The following is a 25,960-nucleotide window of genomic DNA, read 5'->3' as shown; positions in this document are numbered from 1 at the left end:
CCCCCCCCCCCCACCAACCCTAGCCCCAACAGGAGCCCTTTGTGTCCCGAAGCTCTGCGGGTGGCAGCCGGAATCTACTCCTCCCCACCCCCCAACACACGCCCAGCTTGGCAGGTCTAGCTGAGGCTCAGCGATTGTCCCGTCCCAGCACCCCAACATCCCCAGTCATAGCCCAGCCATCAGCTACTGCCGACCCCCAACCCACCACTGGAATCAGGGCAGCTCCAGAGTGGGGCTGAGGCCACCCAGCCCTCTCCACCCACCCAGAGACTTTCCACTCCCAGCTGGCCTGGCAGGCTGGTGTGGGGGGGTAGGGGTGGAGAATGGGGACAAGGGGATTAGGGTGGGTGGGAAGGGTACAGCTGAGTTGGTCACAGGCTAGAGGCCCAGCAAGAACGTGATAAGGATTGAGGCCCCGCCTGCTCCTAGGCCCAACTCAGCTGCCCCCAGCTCCCTGAGGCCCTCATTGTTGTTCCCCTTCCGTCCTTGACCATCCCTTATTCTCTGACTTTCCCTCCTCCCACTTGCAGCCTGCCTTAGGTTTTTCCATCTTTTCCTCCTCTGGGGCCTTCCCTCCCACCCCTCCTCCGCGCTCCCAAGCAGGCTTGTGAGAAGAGGACCAATTATTCTGCCACCCCCAGCACTGTGCCCTGTACCTTGGCTGTCCCCATCACTCTGGCCAGGACAGCCCCCACAGTCTGCAGTGTGCCTTGTTTCCACACCCCAAGCCAAAGTGGGAACTGGGGGTTCAGGAGGGAGCATATAATGTGGAGGCTGGGAGAAGGGGAGTGGATGCAGTGGTCCCCCACTCAGCTCACATCTGCTAATGCCCCCATCTTCCCTATTGCGCAGATGTATGGCCGGTATACCCAGGAGCTTGGGGCCTTTGCCAAAGAGGAAGCTGCTCGGATTCGCTTGGGAGGGCCTGAGACCTGGAGGGGTCCGCCTTCCCCTCGGGCTCCCCCAGAGCTTCTGGAATATGGACAGAGCCGTTGCGCCCGATGCCGCAGTGAGACCTGGGTTGGGGCAGGAGACATGGCTATGCATTGTGCGGTGCTGTGCTGAGGGGGCTGGGGGCCATAGAGCTACCCACTGGGAGGTGGGAGGTTGGGGGTGGGGGCAGAGGTAGGAGCACTTTGGTGCTAGCCTGCCTGTTCTTCCCTTCCCGGCTCGCAGTCTGTTCCGTACGCTGCCATAAGTTCCTAGTGTCCAGGGTTGGTGAAGACTGGATCTTCCTGGTCCTGCTGGGGCTCCTCATGGCTCTGGTTAGCTGGGCCATGGACTATGCCATCGCTGCCTGTCTGCAGGGTAAGGACAAGGGCTGGCAGGGGGGAGGCTGGGAGGAACCAACCTGCTTCCTCCATGCCACACTTGTTCAGGTAGCTTGGCTACTTGGTCCCTGACCACCTTCCCCAGCCAGCCTGACTGCCCCCTCTTCAGGCATAACCACTGCCCCTCCCATAGGCCTCAATTTCTTGCCTCCCCTCTCTCCAACCGACCCTTTTACCCACTGTGATCTTTGTCCCAAAGAATGTCCTCTAGGGCCCCCTCGCTACGCCTTGTGCCCATGCTCTCTGCGATCAATATTCCCTGGGACAGCTTGTCATATCAGTATGTCCCAGTGGCTAGGTGGGGACTGGGTGTGTGCATCTGGGGTCCAGCAGCTTGTCTTCTCCCCGCAGCTCAACAGTGGATGTCCCAGGGCTTGAACACCAGCCTCTTGCTGCAGTACCTGGCCTGGGTCACCTACCCCATCGTCCTCATCACTTTCTCAGCTGGATTTACACAGATCCTGGCTCCTCAGGCTGTCGGTACAGTAAGAGAGAAGGGGAGGGCAGAGAGGGGAACCTCCTGGAATGGGCACATCAAATGACTCTCGTGGGACCGTAACCTCTCCAGGGTCCGGCATCCCTGAGATGAAGACCATCTTGCGCGGGGTAGTGCTGAAGGAATACCTCACCCTGAAGACCTTTGTAGCCAAGGTCATTGGGCTGACCTGTGCCCTGGGCAGCGGGATGCCCCTTGGCAAAGAGGTAACTCCGGGTTGGGCCATGAAGGAGTCCCTCCCAAGGGAGGAAGAAGACAGGCCCAGGTCAGGGTGTGTCCCTTACCCACTCACCACTTGTCCCCACCCCCCACCCCCCAGGGCCCTTTCGTGCATATCGCCAGCATGTGTGCTGCGCTACTCAGCAAGTTCCTCTCCCTCTTTGGGGGCATCTACGAGGTGAGGGGGAGCCCTGCGGGAAGGCAGAGGGGTGGGGCAAGCTGCCGGCTGCGCTGACAGCCCGCTTCCGCCTCCACGGCTCTTGCCAGAACGAATCCCGGAACACAGAGATGCTGGCCGCAGCCTGCGCCGTGGGAGTGGGCTGCTGCTTCGCGGCACCTATTGGAGGTAGGCAGTCGGCTGAGCCCTACTGCCCTGCCCGTGGCCTCCCGTCCTCTGCCCCTCTCATCTGGGCCTGGGCCTCAGGCGGCACTCTTGTCCCCGCACAGGTGTCCTGTTCAGCATTGAGGTCACCTCTACCTTCTTTGCTGTGCGAAACTACTGGCGGGGCTTCTTTGCTGCCACCTTCAGCGCCTTCATCTTCCGGGTCCTGGCAGTCTGGAACCGTGATGAAGGTGGGGGGCGGTGGGGGCTGGGGGGTGAGGGGAGCCCCTGGGATGGCTCGGGTGGGGGCCCGCAGCACTGCCCCTGCCTCGGCCTGGTCCTCTGCTTCCCTTTCAGAGACCATCACGGCTCTCTTCAAAACCCGCTTCCGGCTTGACTTTCCCTTCGACCTCCAGGAGCTACCCGCCTTTGCTGTCATTGGGTGAGGAGCTCAGGGAGCCGGGGTGCATCAGGGACCAGGAGGTAAAAGAGGGAAGACCCCCCTTTGACTCTGCTGCTTCTCCCCTCTCCAGTATTGCTAGTGGCTTTGGGGGAGCGCTCTTTGTCTACCTGAACAGGAAGATTGTGCAGGTGATGCGGAAGCAGAAAACCATCAACCGCTTCCTCATGAAGAAGTGAGTTGGATCTGGCCTCTCCTCCCTAGGCCTCTCTGGGTCGTGCAAGGGTGGGAGGGCCAGTGACAGGTGAGATGGCAAATAGTAGTTAAAGGTGCCAATGAAAGGCAGCACTTCGTTGAGAACATCAGCCAATGGTGTTTTCCAGGATGACTGAACATTTTGGCTTTTATATGGATTACCTCAGAATTGGCACTTCTGAATTTTTAGTCAAGGCATCTTAGATCAAAGAGGAAGACTTCCATGGAGTGCCCGGCTGGCTCAGTCGGTAGAGCATGCAACTCTTGATCTCGGGGTTGTAAGTTGGAGCCTTACATTGGGTGTAGAGATTACTTAAAAATAAAATTTTAAAATATATATATTTAAAAAAAAAAAAAAAGACTAAGCCTTCTTTAGGCCCTTGGTCTGGCCGGATGGCAGCGCTCCCTGGAGAGTGTTTGAGCCTTAACATCCCCCTGTTGAATCATGGAGATGGGTGAGTTTTTTTTTTTTTATCTCCAGAGCATAGCTTTTCTCATTTGTGACCTTGAGGATTAGGAGTGGGGAGGCCTGAGACGTGACTTCTGTTGGGGCTGACGTCCTTCAGAGAAAGGGCAGCCCACTGAACCTGCTCCCTCTGGCACCTTTGATCAACTTCATGAGTGGCCCCAGCTTTCCCCAACACTCAACCTTCACTCTAAGTCACCACAGAGAAACAGAGAGAAGCAAAAACTTCTCCACACTCACACAATGCGCCCTTCAGCTGGGGCTTCTGAGAGCATGGCGAGGAGTCACAGCTCAGAGGTGTCCAAGAGAGGGCTGAGGGGTGGGGGGTGGACCTTCTGCTACCTACTTGGCAGAAAAGCATTTGGGCTTATAATAACCCCAGATGGCCATCACCCTTGGGGCCATCACATCATGAACAGCAAGGGGGACCTTCTCTTACAACTGTGCGCGCGCTTTTGTGTAAGGGCCAAGACTACTGTGATCTCAGCCCTGAGGTATGTGAGGGCACCCAGCCTATCACCAGTCTGTAGTAGGTACACCACCCATGTTTGATGCTATAAAACCTACATCTCTAGACGCCTGCTCTTCCCGGCTCTGGTGACCCTGCTCATCTCCACTCTGACCTTCCCCCCTGGCTTTGGACAGTTCATGGCCGGACAGGTAAATCCAGGCAGAACAGACACTTGTGCTCTCCCTTGGGGTACATCCCTTCTAAAGCCAACAGCCTTTGCTCTCCTGTGGGCCCCTTCCCTTCATCCTGGCTGTTCCCCAGCCTGAGGCACACCTGTTCACCTATAGCTCTCACAGAAAGAAACTCTGGTCACCCTGTTTGACAACCGGACATGGGTCCGCCAGGGCCTGGTGGAGGACCTGGAGCCGCCGGGAACCTCACAGGCCTGGAGCCCACCACGCGCCAACGTCTTCCTCACCTTGGTCATCTTCATTCTCATGAAGGTGGGGCTCCTTACGTGTGTATATATAGCTAGTGCTGACCTGGGCTTACTAGGTGCCAGACACCGTTCTGAGCACTTTCCAACTTTCCATATAGTAATTCCTCTTAAGCCTCACAACAATGCTATGAGAAAGGCACTGTCAGTAGCCCTGTCCTAAAGATGGGAAGTTGAGACCCAAAGAGCTTACGTAACTGGCCCAGAGCGAGATGGCAGAGTGAGATTTGAACCCAAGCCATCTGGTTCTGGAGTCCTCGTCCTTCCTTCGCCTCTGGGGGATGCTGGGATAGCTGGGAGTTTGTGCCTGATAAGCAAGGTAGGCTCCTCAGGGTGGAGCTGGAGGCTGCCTGGGGCCTGGGGGTGCCTCTACCCGTTTGAACTGCCTCCCGCCCACAGTTCTGGATGTCTGCACTGGCCACCACCATCCCAGTGCCCTGTGGGGCCTTCATGCCAGTCTTTGTCATTGGTGAGTCCTCGGCTGCCTGCTCTCCTAGCCTGCACCCTTCCCACCCGCTGGCTGTCCCCTCTCTGCCTGGGAGCGGGTTTTGGTCCAGCCCCAACCCCCACCCCCCTGACTGTCCCCTGTACTGAGTGACCCACTGACCCTCTCTCTTCCTAGTGCCCCCCGCCCTCCCCCTCCACTACCTGTTTCTCTTCCCACCCCCCTCCCTGAAGGAGCAGCATTTGGGCGGCTGGTGGGCGAAAGCATGGCTGCCTGGTTCCCAGATGGGATTCACACTGACAGCAGCACCTACCGGATCGTGCCCGGAGGCTACGCAGTGGTGGGTGAGTGCCCAGGTCCCCGTCTGTCTTGGAAGACCCCTGGTCTGGCCACGTGTCTGAGGTTCTGGTGCCCCCTGCTGGCAGGAACCAGGCTTCCCTCAGATGCAGAGGCCAGTCTCCAGGTCTGTACTGGGAGGCCCTGAGGGCCCCCAGAGGACCATCTCTGGGCGGGGAGGGTCGTCTGGGGCCTGGGCACCCTGAGGAAACTGAGGGTGGCTATCTCCAGGGGCCGCTGCACTGGCAGGAGCAGTGACACACACAGTGTCCACGGCCGTGATTGTGTTCGAGCTCACGGGCCAGATCGCCCACATCCTACCCGTCATGATCGCCGTCATCCTGGCCAACGCCGTTGCCCAGAGCCTACAGCCCTCACTCTATGACAGCATCATCCGGATCAAGAAACTGCCCTATTTGCCTGAGCTGGGCTGGGGCCGCCACCAGTATGGAGGGCTGGGCGACAACGGGGGTGCGGGGGAGGGTCAGAAGGACCCCTCAGACCCACCTCCAGCAAGGTCCTCAGACAGTGAAGCTAGAAGACCAGCCATCCTGCTCCCTCCTGGTCGGAGCTGCCCCGTCCACACGCTGGGAAAGCTGTGGCTGGCCCCTCCTGATCAGACTCCTTGGCTCTTAGCCCTCATGCCCACAGGCTAGGGCCTTCTTTATGGTCCTGGGACGTAGTGCAGCTGGGCTACCCTCCCCATCCTGACCACAAACCAAGTGCCTCATGTCTCTGCCCTCAGGCAGTACCGGATGCGAGTGGAGGACATCATGGTGCGGGATGTTCCCCACGTGGCCCTCAGCTGCACCTTCCGGGACCTTCGGCTGGCACTGCACAGGACCAAGGGCCGCATGTTGGCCCTAGTAGAGTCCCCTGGTGAGACCAGGAGGGGACCCCAGTGCTAGGGGCATCTCCCAGGGTTGCCACTCAGGAAGGGGGAGGGCGCAGGAAGCTCAGAACCAGTCTCCTTGGTTCCAAAGGGAGCAGGCCAGCATTTGCCAGCCAGGAGTTCCCTCTGGTGTGTGGCCTATATCCAAGGCCACACTCTGGGTGTGAAAGAAGGCCGGGGGGTGGGTAGGAGGACCTCACCCCCAGCTCCTGAGTCCTCCCACCTGCTCTGTCCAGAGTCCATGATCCTCCTGGGCTCCATTGAGCGCTCACAGGTGGTGGCATTGCTGGGGGCCCAGCTGAGCCCAGCCCGCCGGCGGCAGTACGTGCAAGAGCGTCGAGCTGCCCAGACCTCTCCACCCTCTGATCAGGAGTGTCCCCCTAGCCCTGAGACATCCGTCCGATTCCAGGTGAGGAGGAAAACCCCACAGTCACACAAACTTCCGAAATGTCATGTAGACTGATTGGGAGGGCGACATAGAGGCGATCTGGGGCCATAGCCTCACCAGCCCCTTCCTTGCCCGTGCAGGTGAACACAGAGGACTCAGGTTTCCCTGCAGCCCAGGGAGAGACTCACAAGCCCCTGAAGCCTGCTCTCAAGAGGGGGCCCAGCAACACCATGAATCTCGGGGAGAGTCCCACAGGTGAGCTTGTCTCCCACTAACAGCCAGAACCCAGCCCCTGAGATTTTGCTTGAGCATATCCCAGGTAAGAGGCTGCCCAGATGGGCCAGGGGTAGAACCAGGACACCTCTCCTCTCGCCCTCCTCACCTCTGCTGGTCCTCTCCCTCAAAGATGACATTGCACCCCACCCCCACCCCCCGCCTTCTGTTTGGGAACACAGGGAACATGGAGCAGGCAGGCATCGCCCTCAGGAGCCTCTTCTGTGGCAGTCCAACCCCTGAGGCTGCTTCAGAGGTGAGTGGTTGGAGTCTCTCTGTCTCTTTCTTTCCAGCTCTCTCTCTCTGACACTAAGACCACCTCTCCATTTACCCTGCAAAGCCTGCCTCCATTCTCCCTGCCCTCTTCTGCCCTCCCAGATGTCAGCTCTGTCCCTGCTGCATGCCCTTCCTCTCAGCTCCACCGCTTACCCTCACCTCCCTCCCTGTAACATCAACTCCTCTTCTCTCTGGCTCTAACAAAGTTGGAGAAGTCGGAATCATGTGACATGCGCAAGCTGAAGCGGGTCCGAATCACCCTGGCGGTAAGTGCTCCCTTTCTTCCTGCAGCCCAGGAGCACTAACCGGGGAGGGCTGGGGTCTAGCGGCATCAGCCTCCCTGAGCTGGGGGGGGTACACCCACCTCCACCTCCCCCCAAGCCACTAGCTGTCAAGCTCCCTCCCTCTCTCCTAGAGTGACTCAGACCTGGAAGGCGAGATGACCCCTGAGGAGGTAAGGTGTGACTGGACTCTGGACCCTCGTTCTGCCTGGGAATGTGCAGTCATCATCTTGGCGGCTGTCCCCATGGGAGGGACCGTGGGGAGGGACCGTGGGTGGGAAAAGGGGCAGGCCAGCTTTCAGGGAGGTGAGAGCAGCTATTGGCACCTTCCCCCTAATCCTCTTAGTCTCATCCTCTCAGATTCTGGAGTGGGAAGAACAGCAACTGGATGAACCTGTCAACTTCAGTGACTGCAAAATTGACCCCGCCCCCTTCCAGCTGGTGGAGCGGACCTCTTTGCACAAGGTAGGGGCCATGGCCCCTGGCCTGGGGCCGGCCGGGGCTCTCAGGAGCACAGGGTGGGGATCTAGGTCCTCCCATAGTTTGGACGCAGGCCAGTGGGGGAAAACAGGACAGCAGAGGTTGGGCTCTTGGCTGAGATGTTTTTCAGACACACTGCCTCAAAGGATGGGAGGCCGGGAGCCAGGGCCCCTTAGCCTCTTCCTGCCTACCGTGGAGCCAGGCATCATTTTTCCCCTGCTCAGCCTTGCCCCCTGGGAACTCTGGACCAAAGCAGCAACAAAGACAGGGTTTCAGCTGGGTGGAAGCCAGAAGGCCAGGCGAGGGTCAGAGGCATGCGGGAGACTGCCAGCACCCAACAAGGCTGTTACACCCCCGCTGAAAAAAATGGGTGAGAAACAAGCAGGACAAGAAAATCTAATAAACAAGCTAACAAACATCCAAGTAGGGGTGGGGACACTGCAGAGAAGAGATAAACAAAGATGAGAAATGCCCAGTGGGGGGCCTGGAATGTCAGACCCCAGAAAGTCTGACTTAATGTAGGCCAAAGGAAAACTGGTAGGGACACGGGAAGATAGCTCAGGAGGAGGGCAAACTGGCCTGCAGAAGTGGGGAGAAAACTTGAGTGCAGACAGGTTGGTGGAGGGTGAGGCTGACGCCAGAGGGTGGGGGCTCCCCAGCATAGAGCAGCGGCATCATCGGGCACCTTCAGGCTTCTAAGGGAATGCAGGCAAACCCGGCAGGGTGCTGGGGTAGAAACCAAGTATTTTAGCTAAATCCTGCATGCCTCCAACGCACGGGGGCTGCCGGCAGCGGAGGAACACTCCCAAGGTCTGCAGCCCCGGCAGCTAGCTGAGGTGCAAGCTGTGCGGAAGAGCCAGCCTATCTCGGACAAGCAGGGGCTGGGCCAGAAAGCACGGGGCACAAAGAAACAGAAAAGCAAAAGGCAATAACTAAAAAAAAAAAAAAAAAAGCAAAAGGCAATAAAGGAACTTATAAGCCTTTGGGTAAAGACCTCAGATCAAAGTGACTAGGGAACTACAGTGCAGTTGCAAGAAAAAAATCTATAGGCCTGAGAATACACTGAGTTTTTATTTAAAGCCTTTCTTCCTAAGACCTCTAAAGCTTTTCTATCATCTTACTTAGTCCTCAAATGTCCCATAATGATGATGGTGATGAGAATGTTGCCATTTCTTTAGTATCTGCTTCTGTGCCAGGCACTTGCCAAGTTCTTCATGTTTAATTTAATCCTCATAACAAGACTGTGAAATAGATATTGTGATATCCCAGTTTTTATAGATGAGGACATTGAGATTCAGAGAAGTTAAGCAAGTTGCCCAAGGTCACACAGCTGGTAAGCAGCACAATTGGACTGGAACCCAAGATGGTCTGACCCAAAAGCCTGGGGACTTAACCACTTTAATACCCGGGGAGACTGAGGCAGTGAGGAGGTCCCTTGCCTGAGTCAATAGAGCAGAATGAGGCCCAGAGCCCAGATTTCCTGGCCCCAATCCCAGGATTCTTTCAGATGGCCACGTTGTTGTTCCTCTCCCTGTCAATCCACTGTTCCCAAGCCCAAGATGTGCAGGACCTCCAATGGGCTCCCCGGTGTCTAATTAAATTAAAATAAAAAAGAACAAAGTGGGTGTTTGTTACAAACTTAAAAATCAGAGGAAGAGAAGAAGCCTTTGAGGAACCGACCAACAAAAGTACAAAGAACTGGAAGCGATAAGAACATAAAAGATTAGAATTCAAAATGTCCTTGCAGGCCTGAGGAATCAATTAGTAGTAGCCTAATCAAGTTCAGGAGGAGAACATTCAGGAGGAGAGGGAATTCACTGGAAACTATTTAGGAAGCCGCAAGTCTAGAGCTGGCCAGCCACACCAGCTAGATGCCGCATTCATTCTGAGGCCACCTACAGACAAGCAGTGGGGGAGGCAGGAGAGGCTAGGGTGTCAAAGCTGGGCCAGCCAGGCTTTACCCAAATCCTCAGTCCGCCATGTGTCAGCTAGCTGGGGAGCCTTGGTAAATTTCTTAGCCTCTCTGGGCTTCACTTTCCTTATCACTAGGATGGGGATCAGTACCCTAGCAGAGGTTTTTCTTTGGATGAAGGACTTGATACAGGATTTTAGAACAGTGCTGGCCATAGTAGAAGTTCTGTATATGTGAGGAATGACTACTACCACTGCTTGTACTGAGAGGCAGACAGTGGGGGACTTTAAAAGGTAGTGTAGCGAGGGAAGGATTGACGTGTGTAAGAAATGGACGTTTTCAGAGAAAAGATGAATGATTATGTGAGGCTGGAAGCTGGAGGGCCTGGCAGAATCCGAGGCCAGAAAGACCAGCTGGTATGGCTTTGGGAAGGGTCTTGTGGGCCATACTGGGGAGTCTGGGCTCTAACTCAAGTTTGAGAAAGCTCATAGGATGGCAGAGCCAAGTTGGAGGGAAGGGAGACCAAAAACAGACCCCATGAGGATGTTGTGGAGTCAGAGAGGATGGCCAAGATGCTCAAGAAGCAGATCAGCAGCGCTTGGTGACTGCCGGGGACCAGTGGTTTGCAAACCTAAAAGGCACGTAGCCTGCCAGAAGCTCATTCTCATTAGGACTGTGGAGAGAAAGAAAAATCCAGGGGAACGATTTAGTAGGATACTTGGGAGAAGATAGAGGGATTATTAAACCATAAGAAGACAAAGCTACAGAATTATTAGGACAAGAAATCTCATAACAGAGATATGTTTCCCTTTGAAGTCAGATGAGGAAATTAAAGGAAACATGCAGCACGTAGGATTGAAGTTGGTTATGAGGAAGAACTTGCTAATAACCACATGACAGTTGTGATAAAAGTATTGGAGGAACACAGAAAAGCTTACTCTAAAACTGAACTCCTAACTGCTTTTATAAGTATGGTCATGCCTTAGCTGGAGAGTTAGTTAAGTTCTGGAAGTCCTTTAATAAAAAAATTCAGCACCTGTTTAAGAAAATATTTTTAAAGCTTTCAGACGGTTATAATGAGTTTGAGTAACTAGTACTCGAAAAGCTGGGTTAGTAATGCCCATTTTGATTCAGACACTAAGCCAAGAGGCTTAAAAGTGAACTCAAAACACGGCGATAAGTGATAGGCCCCAAATTCCAGGAAGGGCCGTGTCAGTGGAGTGTTTTTCAAGACATCTGGCCCAAGAAAATCTACTTAGAACACAAGGGAAGCTGGTTGACAATTTCTGAGCCCTCGGGGATTACATGTAAAAGTTGGGGGTGGGGGGAGAGCCCAAACCAAGAAAAACATGGGAGCATGTGGATGGCTGTCGCTTCCCTGGACTTCAGGCTTCATCTCAGCAGCACCTGGGATGCTACTTGGGCCCCAGAAGAGCCAAACTATACGCGAGACGTAGAGAGCTTCGGCCACGACTGACGTGTTGGAGCCCGGGGGAGGGGACACTTTAACTGCCAGCCAGCTGGAGGCAAATGGGAAGCATGTGTCAGCCACTAAAGTGGGGTGAGAGGCACGGAGCTCAGGGCTGGTACCCCTGAAGGCTACAGATACCTCCGTGACCGACTGGACATCTGCACAGGACTGGCGCTAAGTCTCCTCCTCCCACAGTGTGATGAAAAGCTCCTTCTGGAGCCGTGAAGTCACCGCACCACTGAGCCTCATGTTGCCCCTCCCGTAGGATGGGTATCATCCATATTTCTCAGACCAGGACTGAAATTAGTTGCTAATTTCAGGAAGACCTAGCCCAGTGCCTGGTCAATCATTAGATGTCACATTTGAACAGTTGTTCTCTCCTCCATCATCCTCCTTTCCAACATGGGACGAAGAATCCTTCCTCTGTCTGTTTCTCCATCAACATAAGCAACATAAAGATACCCATTATCAAGTTTCTGAGGCCTGGCTGCAGAAACACTCTCATTATTCTTTTCCCTCCGGTGGCCCTCCCTTCCGCCCCACTATCTGTGGCACCCCTCCTGTCCCCCATCCCCCACCTTGTCCTGGGACCCTCTGGCCAGTAATTTATAGAATTGTGCCCTTGCGCGTGACGTCCGGTGTGTTTTCTCCCGACCCCGCAGACTCACACCGTCTTCTCGCTGCTGGGAGTGGACCATGCATATGTCACCAGCATTGGCAGGCTCATTGGGATCGTCACTCTAAAGGAGGTGAGATGATAAATGGCCATCACACCACTTCTGCTTCAAAAAAGGCATGCAGGCTTGTGTCCAACCCACCCGAGGGTGGAGTCTGAGCAGGGAGCGCAGAGGCCACGCATCTGACCCTCTCCCCTCTCCAGCTCCGGAAGGCCATCGAGGGCTCCGTCACAGCACAGGGCGTCAAAGTCCGGCCACCCCTCGCCAGCTTCCGCGACAGTGCCACCAGCAGCAGTGACACGGAGACCACGGAGGTGCACGCACTCTGGGGGCCCCGCTCCCATCATGGCCTCCCCCGGGAGGGGAGCCCTTCTGACAGCGATGACAAGTGCCAATGAACCCCTCAATGGGCGGCCTGGGATGGCAGTGGCCGTGGCTGTTGGCCAATCCTGAAGCTCTCCTATTCCTTCTGCCTTGGGAAAGGAGGTGGCTACCCTAAAGGCTGAAGCCGTAGCCTCCCTTCCAGGCCTGGGGTGGTGCCAAGCTCCTGGTTCGTCCTACCTGGAATCTGACCAAGTGCCCACCTGCAAGTATTCCACGGGCAGGAAGATCAGCATCCCCCCTGGCAGGATAGGGGTGGAGTCACTTGACCCCTGCTCCCCCTCTGAGGGGAAAAGGGGTAGAACTAAGATGGGTTTATACTGGAACCTCCTCCAATGACCAGATGTATATAGAGATTTACAAAGATTTTTATATTAATTTAATAAAACAAATTCTTAAATAGAACAAAATAAACACCTAATGAGCCACTTATATATAGAATGCCTGTGCCCATCAGCTCTTGTTCTTACCTTGGGCCCTCTTACCTGCCAAAGCCTACAAGGCTCCGAACTCTGCAGCCACCCACACCCCCCGCAGCCATCAAACCCAGAGCTCACTGTCTGTGGAATACAGGATCTACAGAGGCCTCCACTGCTTAGTTATCAAAATCCTAGCTAGGGCACAGGCCCTCAGTGCTGTAGCTTTGGCCTTTTGTTCAGCCAAGAAAGGCACTACTCTCTTCCCTCCCCCCAAGGAGAGACACTCCCACACGACCGACCGTCGCTCGTTGGCACCATTTCTGCCGGGCTCAGGCATCAGCAGACAACTGCCCAGCCACCCGTGTGGCCTCCTTGCGACCCTCTCCGGAAGAACAGCGAAGTCACAGCTCCGAAGCTACCAGAGCCACCCACCCCTTCCCCCAGCTCGGCTCTAAGGAGAACTTGGTGAATGGGGGCAGCGAGGCAGGCTGGGAGCCGCTGGGACCCTGCCCACACATCCTACAAGGGGCCAGGAAAAGGGTGGAGGGTACATGCTTTCATCAATCCAATGCCTCCCAGAGAACATCCGACTGAAAGAACAGACCAAAACCCCTCTTTCTTTAGGAAAAAGAAGAAGATTTAGAGGTGATGGAGAGGCGAAGCACAGCACGAGCCCAGGTGGGCGAGGGGCCCTTGGGGGATGGCTCAATCCTAGGCTCCAGGAGGGTAAGAGCCAGCCTGCCCTGGGGTAGGGGTGATTCTATCGAGCACTGCACATGGACTCAGAGGTGGAGAGAAGCAGAGAAGAGAGAGGCATGGGGAAGGGGGCGGGGGGGGGGGCCGGGCTCCCTCCCGTTCCACCCGACACGGCCCAGTCACAACCACCCCCTTAGGGGTTCACATCATCCAAGGAGGAAATGTGTATGTGGTGTTTTTGATTTAAGAACATGAACATCACTGTCTGCCACAGCTGTAGCCATGCCCCAGGGGCCCCGGGCAACCCCCGGCAAACCCCAGGAGTGGGGGCAGGACATGCGCCCCCAGCCTGGCCCCTGCCTCCTCTCCAAACACTTTCATGCAAAACACACAACGGAGGAGTGAGTGCTCCCAGGAGCCCTCTAGGCTTTGGAGCTCTGCCGGAAGCCTCTCGCCCGCACTTGGGCACAGAAGCTCTGCCCCCAGCAGCAGCCGGGAGACACATGCCACCACCAGGCATGATTTGGGTCACTGTTCCTCCGGCTCTGCCTCGTCCTCCTCTAAGGACACCACCCCCGAAGAAGCCACATCAGAGGCTTGCCGCTGCCGTTCCCAGCTACCCGGCGGGCAGAGAGGCTGGCAGTCCTTGCAGGCGGCTGGCTCCTCCTCGGCAGGGGAAAGGCAGGACTCCATGAGGGGCGAGCTGTAGAGCGAGTCCTGGGCCTCCAATGGGCCCAGGCTACGGAAGGCACTTTCCCGGCTGGGGGGCAGTGTGGCGAGGAGCAGCTGGTCGCCCAGCAGCTGGGAGGCCAGGCGGGCTGGGGAGCCCAGCAACCCGTCCTCCAGGCTGCAGAGGCTGGAGCACAGGGTCTCTGGGGACACGGTCTGCGAGCAGTCGCTCTCAGGCTCCACAGAGCCCTGGCGCACAGGCCTGGAGAACCGGGGGCCGGTGAAGAGGTCCTGGAGGTGGGGCCCCAGGGGCAGCTGCCCGGCCATCTCTGCAGGGGGAGAGAAAAAGAAGATAGCCCTACCCGCCCTGTTTCAGCTGGCCTACCTGGAGGGAGCCATGTTCTCCCCACTCCACCCTCGGCGCCGCTAGCTCTGGGGGGAGAGGGTAGGAGCTCGCTAACTTCACCTCTCAGCGCCTCCGTTTCCTTAGTGGCAAATTGGGGAATCTGATAGACCTACTTATGGAGTTGTTGAGTGAACAAAAGAATGCAGCATACAGTAAGAGAGCAATAAATGCACAGATACCACACACGGTCATGCCGCTGGTTCACTGCACGAGGGGAGCCTGTCCAAGGCAGTGAGTGTGGACTGGAGTTCAGCCCACACTTGCTCACCAAGCAGCGAGGCCTAGCATCAGGCTGAGCCCACCAGAGAAAGAGGTGCTTTCTTCTAATTTGCACAAAGCTTCTACGTGGGAAAGTAGTGGCCTTGGATAAATGTTAGTTATTATCGTTATACCAGGGGTCAAAGCAGGTCTGGAACTCAATCAGACGAGAACGTTTGTGGTTCAGGGCTCCCATCTTGGCCTCAGACATCCAAATCAGTCAACTCTGGACCACAGCAGAGGTCTAACATATTGCCAATCTGCTCTGCTGTATTGCCCTTGGAGAATCTGTTAATTAGCTGGGCGGGTGGGGGCTGGTGGAGGTAATCTTCAAAGGCAGAGAAGAATGGGGCGGTGGGGTGTTGTGAGGCGTGAGCCCAGAAGCTACAGAGAAAGTCAGCCATGTGGTCCAGGAAGAATCGGAAGATGAAAGGAGGGCCGTGCACAGCTGCACAGCCCCGCAGGGTCCCCTCTGCAAGCGCTGGCCCAGAGAGAGGCCCAGAGGCAGGTCTCAGATGGAACTCACGGAGGCTGAGCCTGAGCCAGCATGGCCCTGTGGGCAGTCCAGGCCCAGCACGCCTTCCTGTTTGCCTGGGGCCCCAGCCCTGGGAGGTGCTACGCTGCCGGCTCGTCTGTGCTGCCACAGCTGGCCAGAAGGCTGCCCCGAAAGGGGAAGGCAAGGCACAGCGGACCCCCCCAGAGATGCAGCTGCCCAGAAGGTGTCGGTGAGGTCTCTGGACCACAAGACCCAACAGCACAGACGGGCAGAAAAGGCTCAGCACGTGCGCGAAAGGAAGCACTCCATTTGTAGCTGCTGACTGCCCACCCACGAGCGAGAACAGCCCCCTTGACCCTGGAAGGTCAAGGCACAGCCGGGACAGGGTCTGCCCCCAGCGTCCCCTTCCGAAGGCTGAGCTCGGAATCACAAGGCCTCCCAGGCAGGCCCGCCCCAGTACTGGCACTGCCTACCCCTCACCTGAGTCAGCTCCTCCAGCAAAGTCCTCATCGTAGGATTCATCGGTGGAGTCCTCGCCATCCACTGAAGACCAGGCCCGGAGCTTGGCTTCTGCAATGGCAAACTGCTCGGCCACTCCTGTCAGGGAGGCCAAAGAATTTATTAGCAGAGAAGGTTCCTTAGCAGGATTCATTAGCTGAAGGACTAAGACTAGGGCTCAGGCTGGAGACAGGAGAGAGAAGAGATGGGGGTGTGGGAAGAGCATCCCAATGACAAACGTGTGGCTGACCCCTTCCTGTCCCCACCTGCCGCAAAGCGAGCCTCTTGTTCACCCTCGCTGAGGTCCGAATAGGAAGAAAAGGCTGATTCCAGGGCAGCAGGCGAGTCGCTTGGCTTGCTCCAGCCCTTCCACTCAATGAGGTGAGCCACTCGGCCCTGCGCCATGGCAGTGGGCTTGGTCACGTGGTCCTTCACCACCTGAGAAATACCTGCGGTTGGGGCAGAAGGAGGAAGGCTGGTGAGTGCACAGGCCAGGGAGGGAAGTGGAAGGGTGGTGGTAGTTAGGGTCCACATGTGCCTCTGGATGGGAGGAGGGAGCTGAGATTCATCTGAGAAGGGGAGGAAGGGGGAGATCCCAGCAAGAGCTCACAGGATACAGCCCCCAAGGGTAAGTGCAAAAGGAAGAAGGAAGGACAAAGTGGCCAGAGGTATGGGAGGGGGGTGCATACCATGCAGGGAGGATCTGGCCAGCGCAGCAATCTCCTGGATAGTTAGGGCTCTCCGGGACTTGGGCAGCATCGCGACTGTGTCTCCAACATTCACCTTGGGTGACAGCATCAGAGGGTCAGTGCTCCTCTAACAGCAGCATCCCCCTCTGTGCCCACAGCCCACCCAAGGTGCCAAGGGGGTACGGGAGCTGGGAAGAGATGCCAGGGCAGCACATATGTGCCCGTGGCTGCTGGGGTATGTAAGACGGAGAGTAAGAAGCCAGGGCCAGCAAGCCGTGTCCTCTCAAGGAGCAACAGAGATTCAGGCTGACCCAAAAGAGCAGAACTGCAGCTACCACCCCCCCACCTCCATCTTCCCAGCTCCCAGAGGGGAAGGAGGCGGGCTGGGAAGTCAAGAACCATGGAGTGGGGCCTTTGAGAAGAAAAAAGAGGAAGGGAGAAAGCTACGGCATCAAGGATTTCCTCCAGGTTCTCTCCTCTTTGCCCCTCTCCTCCTCTCAGTCTTCGGACATCTCAGTCTTCTAGCTGTTTCTACAGCCTACCAGGGTCACAAACTCAGCATGACCAAAACCAAACCCAGCACCTTTTCCCACATCTGGCCCTGCTTCCTGACTTCCTTACGCAGCATCAGCCAACCACCATTCAGCATGGCTCCAAACCTCAGCATTACCATCAACTCTCCCCTAAGCTTTGCTCATCCTTTCTACTCCCACTGCCACTGCCCTCCCTTCCTCATGTTCAGATTAGCACAGTTGTGGTCCCCCAAGCTCCTTCAATTCATGGAATTTTCTCAGCCTAGAATGTTGTGTAAGTGTTCCTCTCCCTCCTCCCCAGGGCTGGCTGGCTCTTTCTCATCTTTTGGGTCTTGGCTGAAACATCATTCCCTCAGAAGGCTCTTCCTGGCTACCCTACCAGTTGTCCATCCTCCCTCGGTAACAAGTCACCATCCTCTATGAATGTACCCTGTGTGTGTAATCATGGTCTACTTCGTGTGTTTCCTTACTGGTCATTGGTCCCCCTCACTGGTCTTTAGCTCTTGGAGGAATTTGGTCTCTTTTGGTCACTGCTGCACCCCAGTGTTTAGCACAGTACCTGGTACAGAGTAACCTTTCTAAATACATAGGCTGAATGAATGAGGCAAAGTATAAATGTAAACAAATAATTTTCCCCGGAGTGTAACTGGTCACATGTCACATGTCCCTATTTAAAATCTTTTCTGGGCTCCTCCACTGCCCAGTGAAGTGCTAGCTTCACAGCCAGGCACTGAGGGGGCCCACTTTGTGAGCCCCCTGCCCCCTTCCAGGCCTTGGAATCTACCACCTAGACCCTCTGCCCAGGAAAACCCCACTTCCACCTTCCCTGTCGGCAAACCGCCCTCTTGCCTCCAGGCAAAGAAACCCAGCTCTCCCCTGGGCTAAGAACGCCATCCTTGCCTGACAAAATGCTCCCTACCATCTGAGGCCTGACTCAAGTGTCACCTCCTATTACGTTTTCAGTCCAGTTTTCTCTCTTCTTCAATACCCCCACCCCCACGCCAGCATTGCCCTTGCATCTCTCCTGAGGGATCTCGGGATGGCAGGGCCTGACTCTGATTCACCTGGGTTCCTACCTCCACCCTGCACCTGGTTCAGTGTTCCTTGGCAAGCCTGGAAAATGTTTCCCTCAATGAATGAATGAAGTCAGAGGCACATGCCCCCTCCCCGGAATTGCCTAGCTCTCCTGATCAGGTTCCCACCCCTCACAAGAGGAGCTCCAACTGCTCCCTTGACCTCAGGCCCACCCTCTGCTCCCCCCCACCCCCCCACCCCCACCCCAGTACCTGGCTTACAGGGGCCCCAGGGTGGCGCCGTTAGCTTCCGGCCAGGCCTGGGGGGAGGAGCACCTGCTGGGTGTTTCCTGGCTCGCTCTCCCTCCCTCCCCTCACTGCCCCCAGCCACTGCCATCCGTGCCGGCGCTCCGCGCAGCTGCGGCCCAAGCCCAGAGAAAAGGTGTGTGTCTCCCTGGCAACCCATCACCATGCAACAGGGTCTCCCGGGATACGGCCTGGGATGCGCTGACGTCAGCGCCCAAGGCGGGAGCAAAGCCCGCCCGCTGGCACGACGCCGAGCAGAGCAGACCGGCGCGGGGGCGGCCTTGGGGCCCCGCCGGCCGGATAGCGCCTCCGCTCGCAGGAAAAGGGAGCCAGAAGCAGGCTGGCGAGGCGGGGGTGGGGGATACAGATCCCCTTCATGTGAATGCGGCCCCCCTTCCCCCTACCAATACCAGGGGCCCAGCACCTCTGGCAAGTCCTGGCTGTCCACGGAGGAAGGGCGGGAGGACCGGCTCCAGCCTCGGAGGGTCCGAGCAGATCCCAAGGAAGATAGAGAGAGGCCCCGAGGAAGTTCGATCCACTCCACAGCCCAAGCGGGGTCCGAGGCCACTGAGGGGTGGGGGAAAGGCTGTTCACCTGGGCTCCCACTTCTGCCAATATCCCCATTTTCATCCGGTGCTGCCATATCATTTCTCCTCACCCCTCCCCCACCTCCCAGAACATCAGCAACCACCTGGTGCTCTCCACAATTCTGAAAACCCCTATGCCACATTCCTGACCTTCAGGCCCCTGGGGCCACTCTGTGGCAGCCCACAGGCCCCCTTCCTCTCTGGATGTATTTTTGCCATCAGAACCCTAGGGATGAAACCTAAACTTTCATAAATTCTCGATCTTGGGTTTCTCGGCCTACCCATTCCTCTTGGAAAGCACACTGCGTTCTTGCACCACCATCGCCATCCTCCTCCCCACCACCACCTTGGACCCTTTACAGGCTTGGTGCCTTCCTTCTCTTGGTTCTTTCCTCTCGCCAGCATGAGCTGGTACGCAGCTCTTTACTCTTCTCTTCTGACAAACCCACGATTTTTTCTTACTTTCACCCCAGCCCCCTAAAGCTTTTTTCCTGATGCCCTGTCTGGTCCCGGCCTGGTGGTTCCTGTTTCATCCTGGTTCCCAATATCTAAGCCAGAATAATTTTCCTTTTGCCACCTGAGCACCCTACTCCTCAGCTTCCCCTCACCTCCCAGATCACAGCTACAGTCCCTGGTCTCACCTCTGCGACTTGTCTGACAAGTCCATCGTCCTCCAGGCCCTTCACGCTGCCACAGAAACATTTTGCCCAGCACAGAAATCATAGGCATGCTGGCTGTGTTGATGCAGAGAACCAAAAGCCCAGAACCGCTCCAGGCTCAGCTCCCAGTTCTATTCTTATTTTGGCTCCGGATGCTGAGCCAGTCCCCTCCCCACTTGGAATCTGTGCCTAGTCACATAAGGAGAACACTCCTTCCTCTTGGCTTTGAGGAGGTGGGAGTACAAGGGGCCCAGCAGAGCTCTCTGGAGCTCAGGAAGCTGAGGCCCATCCCCTAGACAGTGCCAACAGGCAATGTACATCCCAACTGACCTTTAGCTGGAGCAGCCGTCTCTGTCCCTGAGCCTCAGCCAGCTGGTGGTCCCCAGAAATGCTACCAACCAGAAGGAAGACACAAGGTTACAGGCCATCCCTGGCCCCCAGCTGGTACCTAATCAGGGCTCTCAAAGCCAGTCCTGAGGTCAGCCAAACTCTCCCGACTACAGGAGGGAATGACTTCCTGAACTCCAAGCCTTAGCAGGGCCAGAGGGACCAGAGCAGCCTGCTGCTTCTCAGCTTCAAAAGTCAGGAGGTTAATTTAGGACTACAAATCCCATAATTCCTCGTGGGAACCCAAGGAGAGTACAAATCTCAGCCAGAGTCTTATCTCCAAAGAATCTCAAGTACCAACCACACTAAGGCCTGTATGACTGACTACCTGCCCTGGAAGCCCAGGACCCATTCCAAATCCAGCCCTCAACCTGACAAATCCCTGCCTGGCCTTAGGCTTGGAGAAATCCATGACACTTAAGAAAAGTAGGCTGGCGGACCTCAGATGCATAGGACTGAAGCCAGGCCCCAGCGTGCACCACCATCCGTGGGAACCAAGACCCAAGCAGCAGGCATCAGCAGTTTTAAGAAGCCCTAATGGCCTCTCTCTGGACTCCTCTTTCCCCCCACAAGGTACGATGATTTGTTTTTGTTGGGAGTGGGGGAAGGAACTAAAACAGTTAAGGTGATCAGGTGCTCACAGGTGCCCCAAATGGGGCCTCAGTCCCCTTCATCAACATCTGACTCTGAAGGGAGGAGTTAAGTTTTAGCCAAAAACTCCGTAGTGGGGTGCTTGACGGGCTTTGCAGGCTACCTCCTTAAGGGGGTTGGAACACAGCTAGGAGAGGCAGGTTCCCAGCATAGGGCCACTCCCAGGGCAGAGAAGAAGAGGTGTGGGCCGTGGGGGCGGCGAGTGTGTGGGCGTGGAAGGCCAGTCGCCATGGACACCTTGCCCCTCCCAAGGCTGTGCGCCTCCTGCCCCCTTCAGCGGTGGGAATCCAGGCGGAAAGACCATGAGTCTACCCTGCAAAGCCCAGAAGCAGGCAGGCCGTGGCAGCGAAGCCGAGTCGATTTGGCCCCCTCCCCGCTCCTACCCTCTCCTTCCTCTTGCCTGGCCCGCCTCCCCAGTGCAGGCTCCTCCCTCTCCCGACACCGGCCCCCTCCTCAAGGCCCCCACCCACCCGCGGCCCACGCACCGGGCAGCCGCAGCCCAATTCCCCAACCCGTGCCTGGCCTCCACCTCTTACCCTGACCCGCCGGACTCCGAGAGCCGATACAGCCCATGGCCGGGCACCCAGGCACGCTAGCCCGCGCTCGGGGCCCGGGCCATTGCCTGGCAGAGGGTCGGGCAGCGGCCGCCACCGGGGAGGGGAGAGCCCGTGAGAGGGGAGGGGGTGGGAGCCGCGCGTCCGCCGCCGCTCCCCGGAGAGGGAACCGGGCCGGTGACGTCAGCGCGGGGGCGTGGCCATCTGCGTCACCATCCAGGGCGGGCGGGGCGAAACACGTCACAGCCACGCAGGGGCGGCCTGGGGCCGAGTCCGGAAACCCTCGTCCTCTCCTCCCAGGCCCGACTGCGGAGCGACCCTTAAGGCAAAGGGTGGGCGAGAACTCACTGGGCCCCCGGATGCCAGGCACGCCGCATGGGGACGGTCAGACTCCTGCATCCAGCCTCGTTTTACAGATGAGACCTTGAAGCCACAAAGGACTCTCCGGCTGTAAACAGCTTGAAACCCAGGGCCTCCTCCACACATAGGGGTCTGCATCAAATTCTGGAAGTACCCCGCAGCTATTTGTCTCTTCTCCCCTAACAACCAACAGGGCACCCCACCATGTCCGTTTCAAGGGTACAACCCCCCAGGAAAATGACCCTCCGACCCCCACAATCATGGACAGGGGAAGAGGCAAGAGGGGTGCCAGGTTACAGGGGACAGTACTAGAGTGCCGGCTCTGGAAAGGAGGCTGCCCACCTATCCATACCCCTTCTCCAGAGGGAGCAGGCCATAAAGCAGGGAGGCAGTAAGCTTAATTGAATTCATGTTTAATAATTACAGGCACCGTGCCCCCCCCTTCCCCCTGCCCAGGCAGCAGCAGGGGTGGTGCAGGGGCTGGGGCATATGCCCCCAGCAGCGAGGACGGCAGTCCCATGAGTGATTTTCAGAAAATAAAAAAGGACCCCAGGGGCAGGCGGTGGTGCCCCCCCACCAAGACACACCAAATTTCAAGACTTTATATATAATATATCTCTGTGCCCCAGGGGGGAGGAGAGGGACACCTGGCAGCATCCTGGAGGGGGGGCCCCAGGCAGCCCCACGCCATCCTGCCTCTTCAGCCATTTTATTAGCTCAGACACATCGCACTACAGGCACCCATTGCCGCCGCCGCTGCCGCCGCCCCCCCCTGCAGTCCGGGCGGCTGGCCGGGCCATCTGAGTGTCCATGGGGCTCCAAGTCCCCGGCCCCACCCGCCCTCAGTTGTGGTCAGACTCCTCCTCCTCCGCCTCACGAAGCCACTTGAAGAAGGCTGTGACAGATTTAAGGGCCACGCCCTTGCCCTGTTGCTCAGCAGGGTCCTTGCTACTCTCCCAGCTGTAGAAGGCATCCTCTTTCACCACATCCTCGTCATACAGCGTGTCAAAGAACATCCGAAGCAGATCTGCAAGCAGGCAGGACAAGAGCAGTTAAGAGGAGTGCTGCCCACAGCCACCCCATTCCACTCCCAGGCTCCACTGTTAAAACAAGGGCCTGATCCACCTTCCTGGTATTTGTGTGTCTGACCATTCCAGAGTGACTAGGTGGGTCTCTAACAAGATGTTAACCTCTTCGTGAGACTGGTGCATGGTAATGAGTCACAGAAAAACCTTACCAACCTGCCCAAGCTTCACCTCAGCAGCTTCACTCAAAAACTAGACACAGATTTGGTACTCCTCAATTTAAGGAATGACGTTAAGTCCCAGATATATCACTCACCAAAGTCAAGGGTTTATAACCTGGAACATTCACTGGTCCCCATTACAGATGCTAGCAAACTGGATCCCAATTTCCTCTTATTTTCCACACATCTCCTGAACATACACATCCTCTCTGGCCTTGACACTTTTACAGGTGCTGCATCCTTTGCCAGGACTTCCTTTCTCTTGTCACCTTCCTACTGAATTTCTTTAGGCTCAACTCCGGCACCCCTTGCTTGGACCCTCTTTCTCCCCATCCTGACTACTAGTTAAGCCTTCCCAAGCACTTGTCCTGTAAGCCCTGAACACAACCTATCCCATACCCCCACACTGCCCTGCCAAACTTTCCAAAAGCAAAGGGAGGCCAAGTAGCAAATTCATTGTTTTCTAAATAAAGCCTCGCTCGGATCTGGAGTCCAGGCCTAGATGAAATGCTGAGAAGCTGCAAGCCAGGATGTTCCTCAGGGTACACACCCCCTCAAATCCACAACCACCGCCCCCCAGACCCATCCTACAGCAGGAGAGCATTTATCCCAAACTTGTGTTCCAAATTCCATGCACACCCACCCTGGGGACCCTACACAATCAATTATCCACTCTGCCCTCTATTTTTGAGCCCAAGTTTCTCCCATCTAAACACAAAAGGCCTCCTTTACAACCACTATCTCCTACAGTCAAACAAAAGATTTTTGTCTTTGGACAAGAGATTAACTAAATTCAAAGATTCTGTCTACACTTGCTGTTTTCCTTTCTTCCTGTCTCAGTCAAGTATTACTCAGTCCTTTCCAATCCAGACTGCCACCTGCTCTACCAAATATGCCAGAGTGGCCTCTGTGTTTTTACACTCCAAAGGCCCTAAATGTTCAGGTCTGCTCCTATGGAATTCTCAAGTAGCATCTAACGTTACAGACCACTTCCCTCTCCTAAAGTTACTTTGTCCTTTGTTCACAGGGTCCTGTCCTCCTCTGATCCCTACCCGTGGGTGCTCCACTTGAACGTTCTATCGCAGGCTCTCACCACTCTCCCTCAAGCAATCCCATACCCTCTGGTGACTTGCATGTGTTGCTGTGCCAGCTTCTCACAGATAGGCCACCAACCCGGACCTCTTCCTTTCCAAATGAATTCCCGTACCCAGCTGTCTACCTGACACTGCCGATCACCCCCGCCCAGGGACCACAAACTCATTATGACCAACCTCAACCTGATCCAGTGTTCCCAACCCCGCCCCCCCCCAGGGCAAATGGTACCATGCCATCCCCCCTGCCTGCTAAAAAAGCATGCTGGAAGGCCTGTAACTTCCCCTCTCTCATGACCCCTCCCACCATGCCTGTGTTGTAACTGCAACCGCACCGCCCCCAGCTCCAATGCTACCAGCAAGCCCGAGCCGCCAGCAACCCAACCCGCTCCTAATTTGCTGCTCTTGTGTGTTCACATTCAACCCACTCCAAACCACTCCTCCTACTAATGGCCAGGATGATCTAAAAACTAAAATTCCACAAAGCTTTTTCCCGGCCTTAGGCTGAAGGCCAAAACTTGTCCCATGGCTTAGACAGCCCTGCAGGACCTGGCCCATGTCCATCTCTCCAGCCCCATCTTGCCTCACACACAACTAGCTGCTATGCTCGCCCACGCTGGCCTTCCCTGGGCACTTCTTTTACCTGAGTCAAGTCCCTTCTGCCGCAGGGCCTGCGTTTACACACAATTCCTTCATTTCAAGGACCCCCCTCCCCTTTGTCATTGGGCTGCCGTTTTGTCAATTCCCACTCCCCACTCGTCATCCCTTACGCTAGGTGTCCCCAGAGAGCACCCTGCAGGACCCATCTTCCACCACTCATCACCTGTTAAGACTCCATGCCAGCACGAGAACTGTGCTTGACTTAATCACTGCCAACGTCCCAGTGCCCTGGCACATACCTATTTGCCGAACGCACAATCTCAGGCATGCTAACCTAAACCTCAGTCTCCCAACATGGTAAAGGGGATAACAGGGATATACTTTAAACAACAGCTGTTAGAATTAAATGAGGCAAGGAAAGAAAAGCCTCTCAGCCCCCTGCCAGGCCACAAGAGCACTGGGTCCTTAGAAATCATTACTGTTTTTCACCTCCATGCTCCTGGCATCGAACAGCTGGCCGGGTACAAAATGGCAGCCAATTAAGCTTCAAGGCTGAGTCTTACCTCCTTCCATTTGTAGGCCAGGAAACAAACCCGTGCAGGGGGAAGAAATCAACCACCAGGGCGTTCTGCTCTCCAGGGACCACCCCCCTCTCCTGGGTTGAGACCCTTTCCATGACTGCCCCTGCTCTCTGGCAGCGCCCCCACCCCCACGCCCTGCAGCCTGGCTCTTACTGGCGGGCTGTTCTAAGGTCACTACAAGGGCCTGGAGGGCGTAGAGCGCCTGCAGCTCCTTCCGCTCATCACACAGGTATTTCTGTAGCAGTTTCGCTCGCGCTTTCAGCACCGTGACATCCACTCGGAGGGGCGTCTCAACTACAGGGCAGAAGACAGAGTTAAGTGGACTAATGCACCCTCGGCCTGGTCCACAACCAGGAGGCGAAGACCAAAACCTCCCTCCCTCCATTTGTCTGCTGGGCCCACCCTTTCCCCACCATCTCCCTGGCTCCTTACAGACAATTGCAGAATAGCAGACAGTTGTCATGAGGGCTCGAACTAGTGTGTTGGATGCTACCTGCTGCTCACTCAGGTTGGCCTGTGCAGAAGAGAAACAAAAGGCCCCTAAGTTCTGAACTATGCCCCTACCCGCACGCCAAGAACTGCCTCTCCTTTATCCCTCTCCCCCAGTACCCAGGAGAAACATACCTCTATCCAGTCAAACACCCGCTGGTTACTGCTGCCCTCCTTCAGCAGCTTCTCCAGCTGCCTGCTCAGCTCCTCGGAGGAGAGCATCCTTTGGCCCGGGGCTTCTGACTCCTCGCCCAAGGTATACTCCACCTTCTACAAAAAGACCCACAGTCAGGAGGTAAGTGTACCACGTGAGTGTTTTGAGGGAAGAAGAATGGCCAGTCCCAAATGCTAGAATTAGCCTAACTCCAGCCACAAACCTGTTCAGTGACGAATGCACTGACATCCTGGCCTTCAGGTAGAAATTCCTTCCAGCTGAGTCCAGCCTCTCGCCACAGCATCCCCACCTTTTTGGGACTCTGGAAAATGCAAGACCAATTCAGCAACTTTCTCTCCCTCCAAGACCT

The 25,960-nt window shown here is 56.3% G+C and overlaps 3 protein-coding genes across 15 annotated transcripts in view; 1 reads left to right on the top strand and 2 right to left on the bottom strand.

Moving 5' to 3' along the window:
• Positions 1–834: 834 nt before the first annotated feature.
• CLCN2 (chloride voltage-gated channel 2) lies at positions 835–13,133 on the top strand. Of its 2 annotated transcripts, none has more exons than XM_081830716.1 (23): positions 835–1,009; positions 1,177–1,308; positions 1,683–1,811; positions 1,900–2,033; positions 2,147–2,224; positions 2,314–2,392; positions 2,494–2,619; positions 2,726–2,810; positions 2,902–3,003; positions 4,065–4,149; positions 4,288–4,443; positions 4,836–4,905; positions 5,115–5,225; positions 5,449–5,662; positions 5,963–6,096; positions 6,346–6,518; positions 6,638–6,752; positions 6,953–7,026; positions 7,253–7,312; positions 7,462–7,500; positions 7,688–7,792; positions 11,853–11,939; positions 12,071–13,133. In XM_081830716.1, exons 1-23 carry the CDS (start codon positions 853–855, stop codon positions 12,263–12,265), a joined length of 2,640 nt encoding a protein of 879 aa, XP_081686842.1. In that variant the 5' UTR covers positions 835–852; the 3' UTR covers positions 12,266–13,133. The 2 variants fall into 2 exon arrangements, with proteins under 2 accessions (XP_081686842.1, XP_081686846.1); XM_081830720.1 differs by having other exon boundaries at positions 7,674–7,792; positions 12,071–12,206.
• FAM131A (family with sequence similarity 131 member A) lies at positions 12,599–21,267 on the bottom strand. Of its 5 annotated transcripts, XM_031033377.2 has the most exons (7): positions 21,052–21,266; positions 19,808–19,868; positions 18,656–18,798; positions 16,380–16,473; positions 15,957–16,139; positions 15,673–15,789; positions 12,599–14,361 (listed from the first exon to the last, which is right to left on the bottom strand). In XM_031033377.2, exons 4-7 carry the CDS (start codon positions 16,447–16,449, stop codon positions 13,892–13,894), a joined length of 840 nt encoding a protein of 279 aa, XP_030889237.1. In that variant the 5' UTR covers positions 16,450–16,473; positions 18,656–18,798; positions 19,808–19,868; positions 21,052–21,266; the 3' UTR covers positions 12,599–13,891. The 5 variants fall into 5 exon arrangements, with proteins under 5 accessions (XP_030889237.1, XP_081686855.1, XP_006738196.1 ...); XM_081830729.1 differs by lacking the exon at positions 19,808–19,868; XM_006738133.3 differs by lacking the exons at positions 19,808–19,868; positions 21,052–21,266 and adding an exon at positions 19,460–19,755.
• Positions 21,268–21,826: 559 nt separating this feature from the next.
• EIF4G1 (eukaryotic translation initiation factor 4 gamma 1) overlaps positions 21,827–25,960 on the bottom strand; it is a 19,690-nt gene continuing 15,556 nt past the window's right edge. For all 8 annotated transcript variants that reach the window (XM_081830667.1, XM_081830679.1, XM_081830687.1 and 5 more), the window contains 5 exons: positions 25,814–25,912; positions 25,572–25,706; positions 25,380–25,461; positions 25,101–25,241; positions 21,827–22,456 (listed from right to left, as the gene is read on the bottom strand). In XM_081830667.1, coding sequence (XP_081686793.1) covers positions 22,272–22,456; positions 25,101–25,241; positions 25,380–25,461; positions 25,572–25,706; positions 25,814–25,912 — 642 coding nt within the window. In that variant the 3' untranslated portion in view covers positions 21,827–22,271. The remainder of the gene's footprint in view (positions 22,457–25,100; positions 25,242–25,379; positions 25,462–25,571; positions 25,707–25,813; positions 25,913–25,960) is intronic.

The sequence above is a fragment of the Leptonychotes weddellii genome, chromosome 1 (genome assembly GCF_054177405.1).
Source record: "Leptonychotes weddellii isolate Sample4059 chromosome 1, ASM5417740v2, whole genome shotgun sequence".
NCBI classification, from domain to species: domain Eukaryota; kingdom Metazoa; phylum Chordata; class Mammalia; order Carnivora; family Phocidae; genus Leptonychotes; species Leptonychotes weddellii.
This window is presented reverse-complemented; position numbering and strand designations above follow the sequence as displayed.

What these genes read in the sequence shown, in the direction of transcription:
- CLCN2 (XM_081830716.1), top strand. Translation starts at nt 853, where the DNA reads ATGTATGGCCGGTATACCCAGGAGCTTGGGGCCTTTGCCAAAGAGGAA. An exon ending in CCGTTGCGCCCGATGCCGCA is followed by an intron (nt 1,010 to 1,176) that starts GTGAGACCTGGG and finishes CCCGGCTCGCAG; the next exon opens with TCTGTTCCGTACGCTGCCAT. An exon ending in CCCGCCTTTGCTGTCATTGG is followed by an intron (nt 2,811 to 2,901) that starts GTGAGGAGCTCA and finishes TCCCCTCTCCAG; the next exon opens with TATTGCTAGTGGCTTTGGGG.
- FAM131A (XM_006738133.3), bottom strand. Translation starts at nt 19,547, where the DNA reads ATGCCTATGATTTCTGTGCTGGGCAAAATGTTTCTGTGGCAGCGTGAA. An exon ending in TTGTCAGACAAGTCGCAGAG is followed by an intron (nt 18,799 to 19,459) that starts GTGAGACCAGGG and finishes CCCACCCCTCAG; the next exon opens with TGGCCTCGGACCCCGCTTGG. An exon ending in GGCCAGATCCTCCCTGCATG is followed by an intron (nt 16,140 to 16,379) that starts GTATGCACCCCC and finishes CCCCAACCGCAG; the next exon opens with GTATTTCTCAGGTGGTGAAG.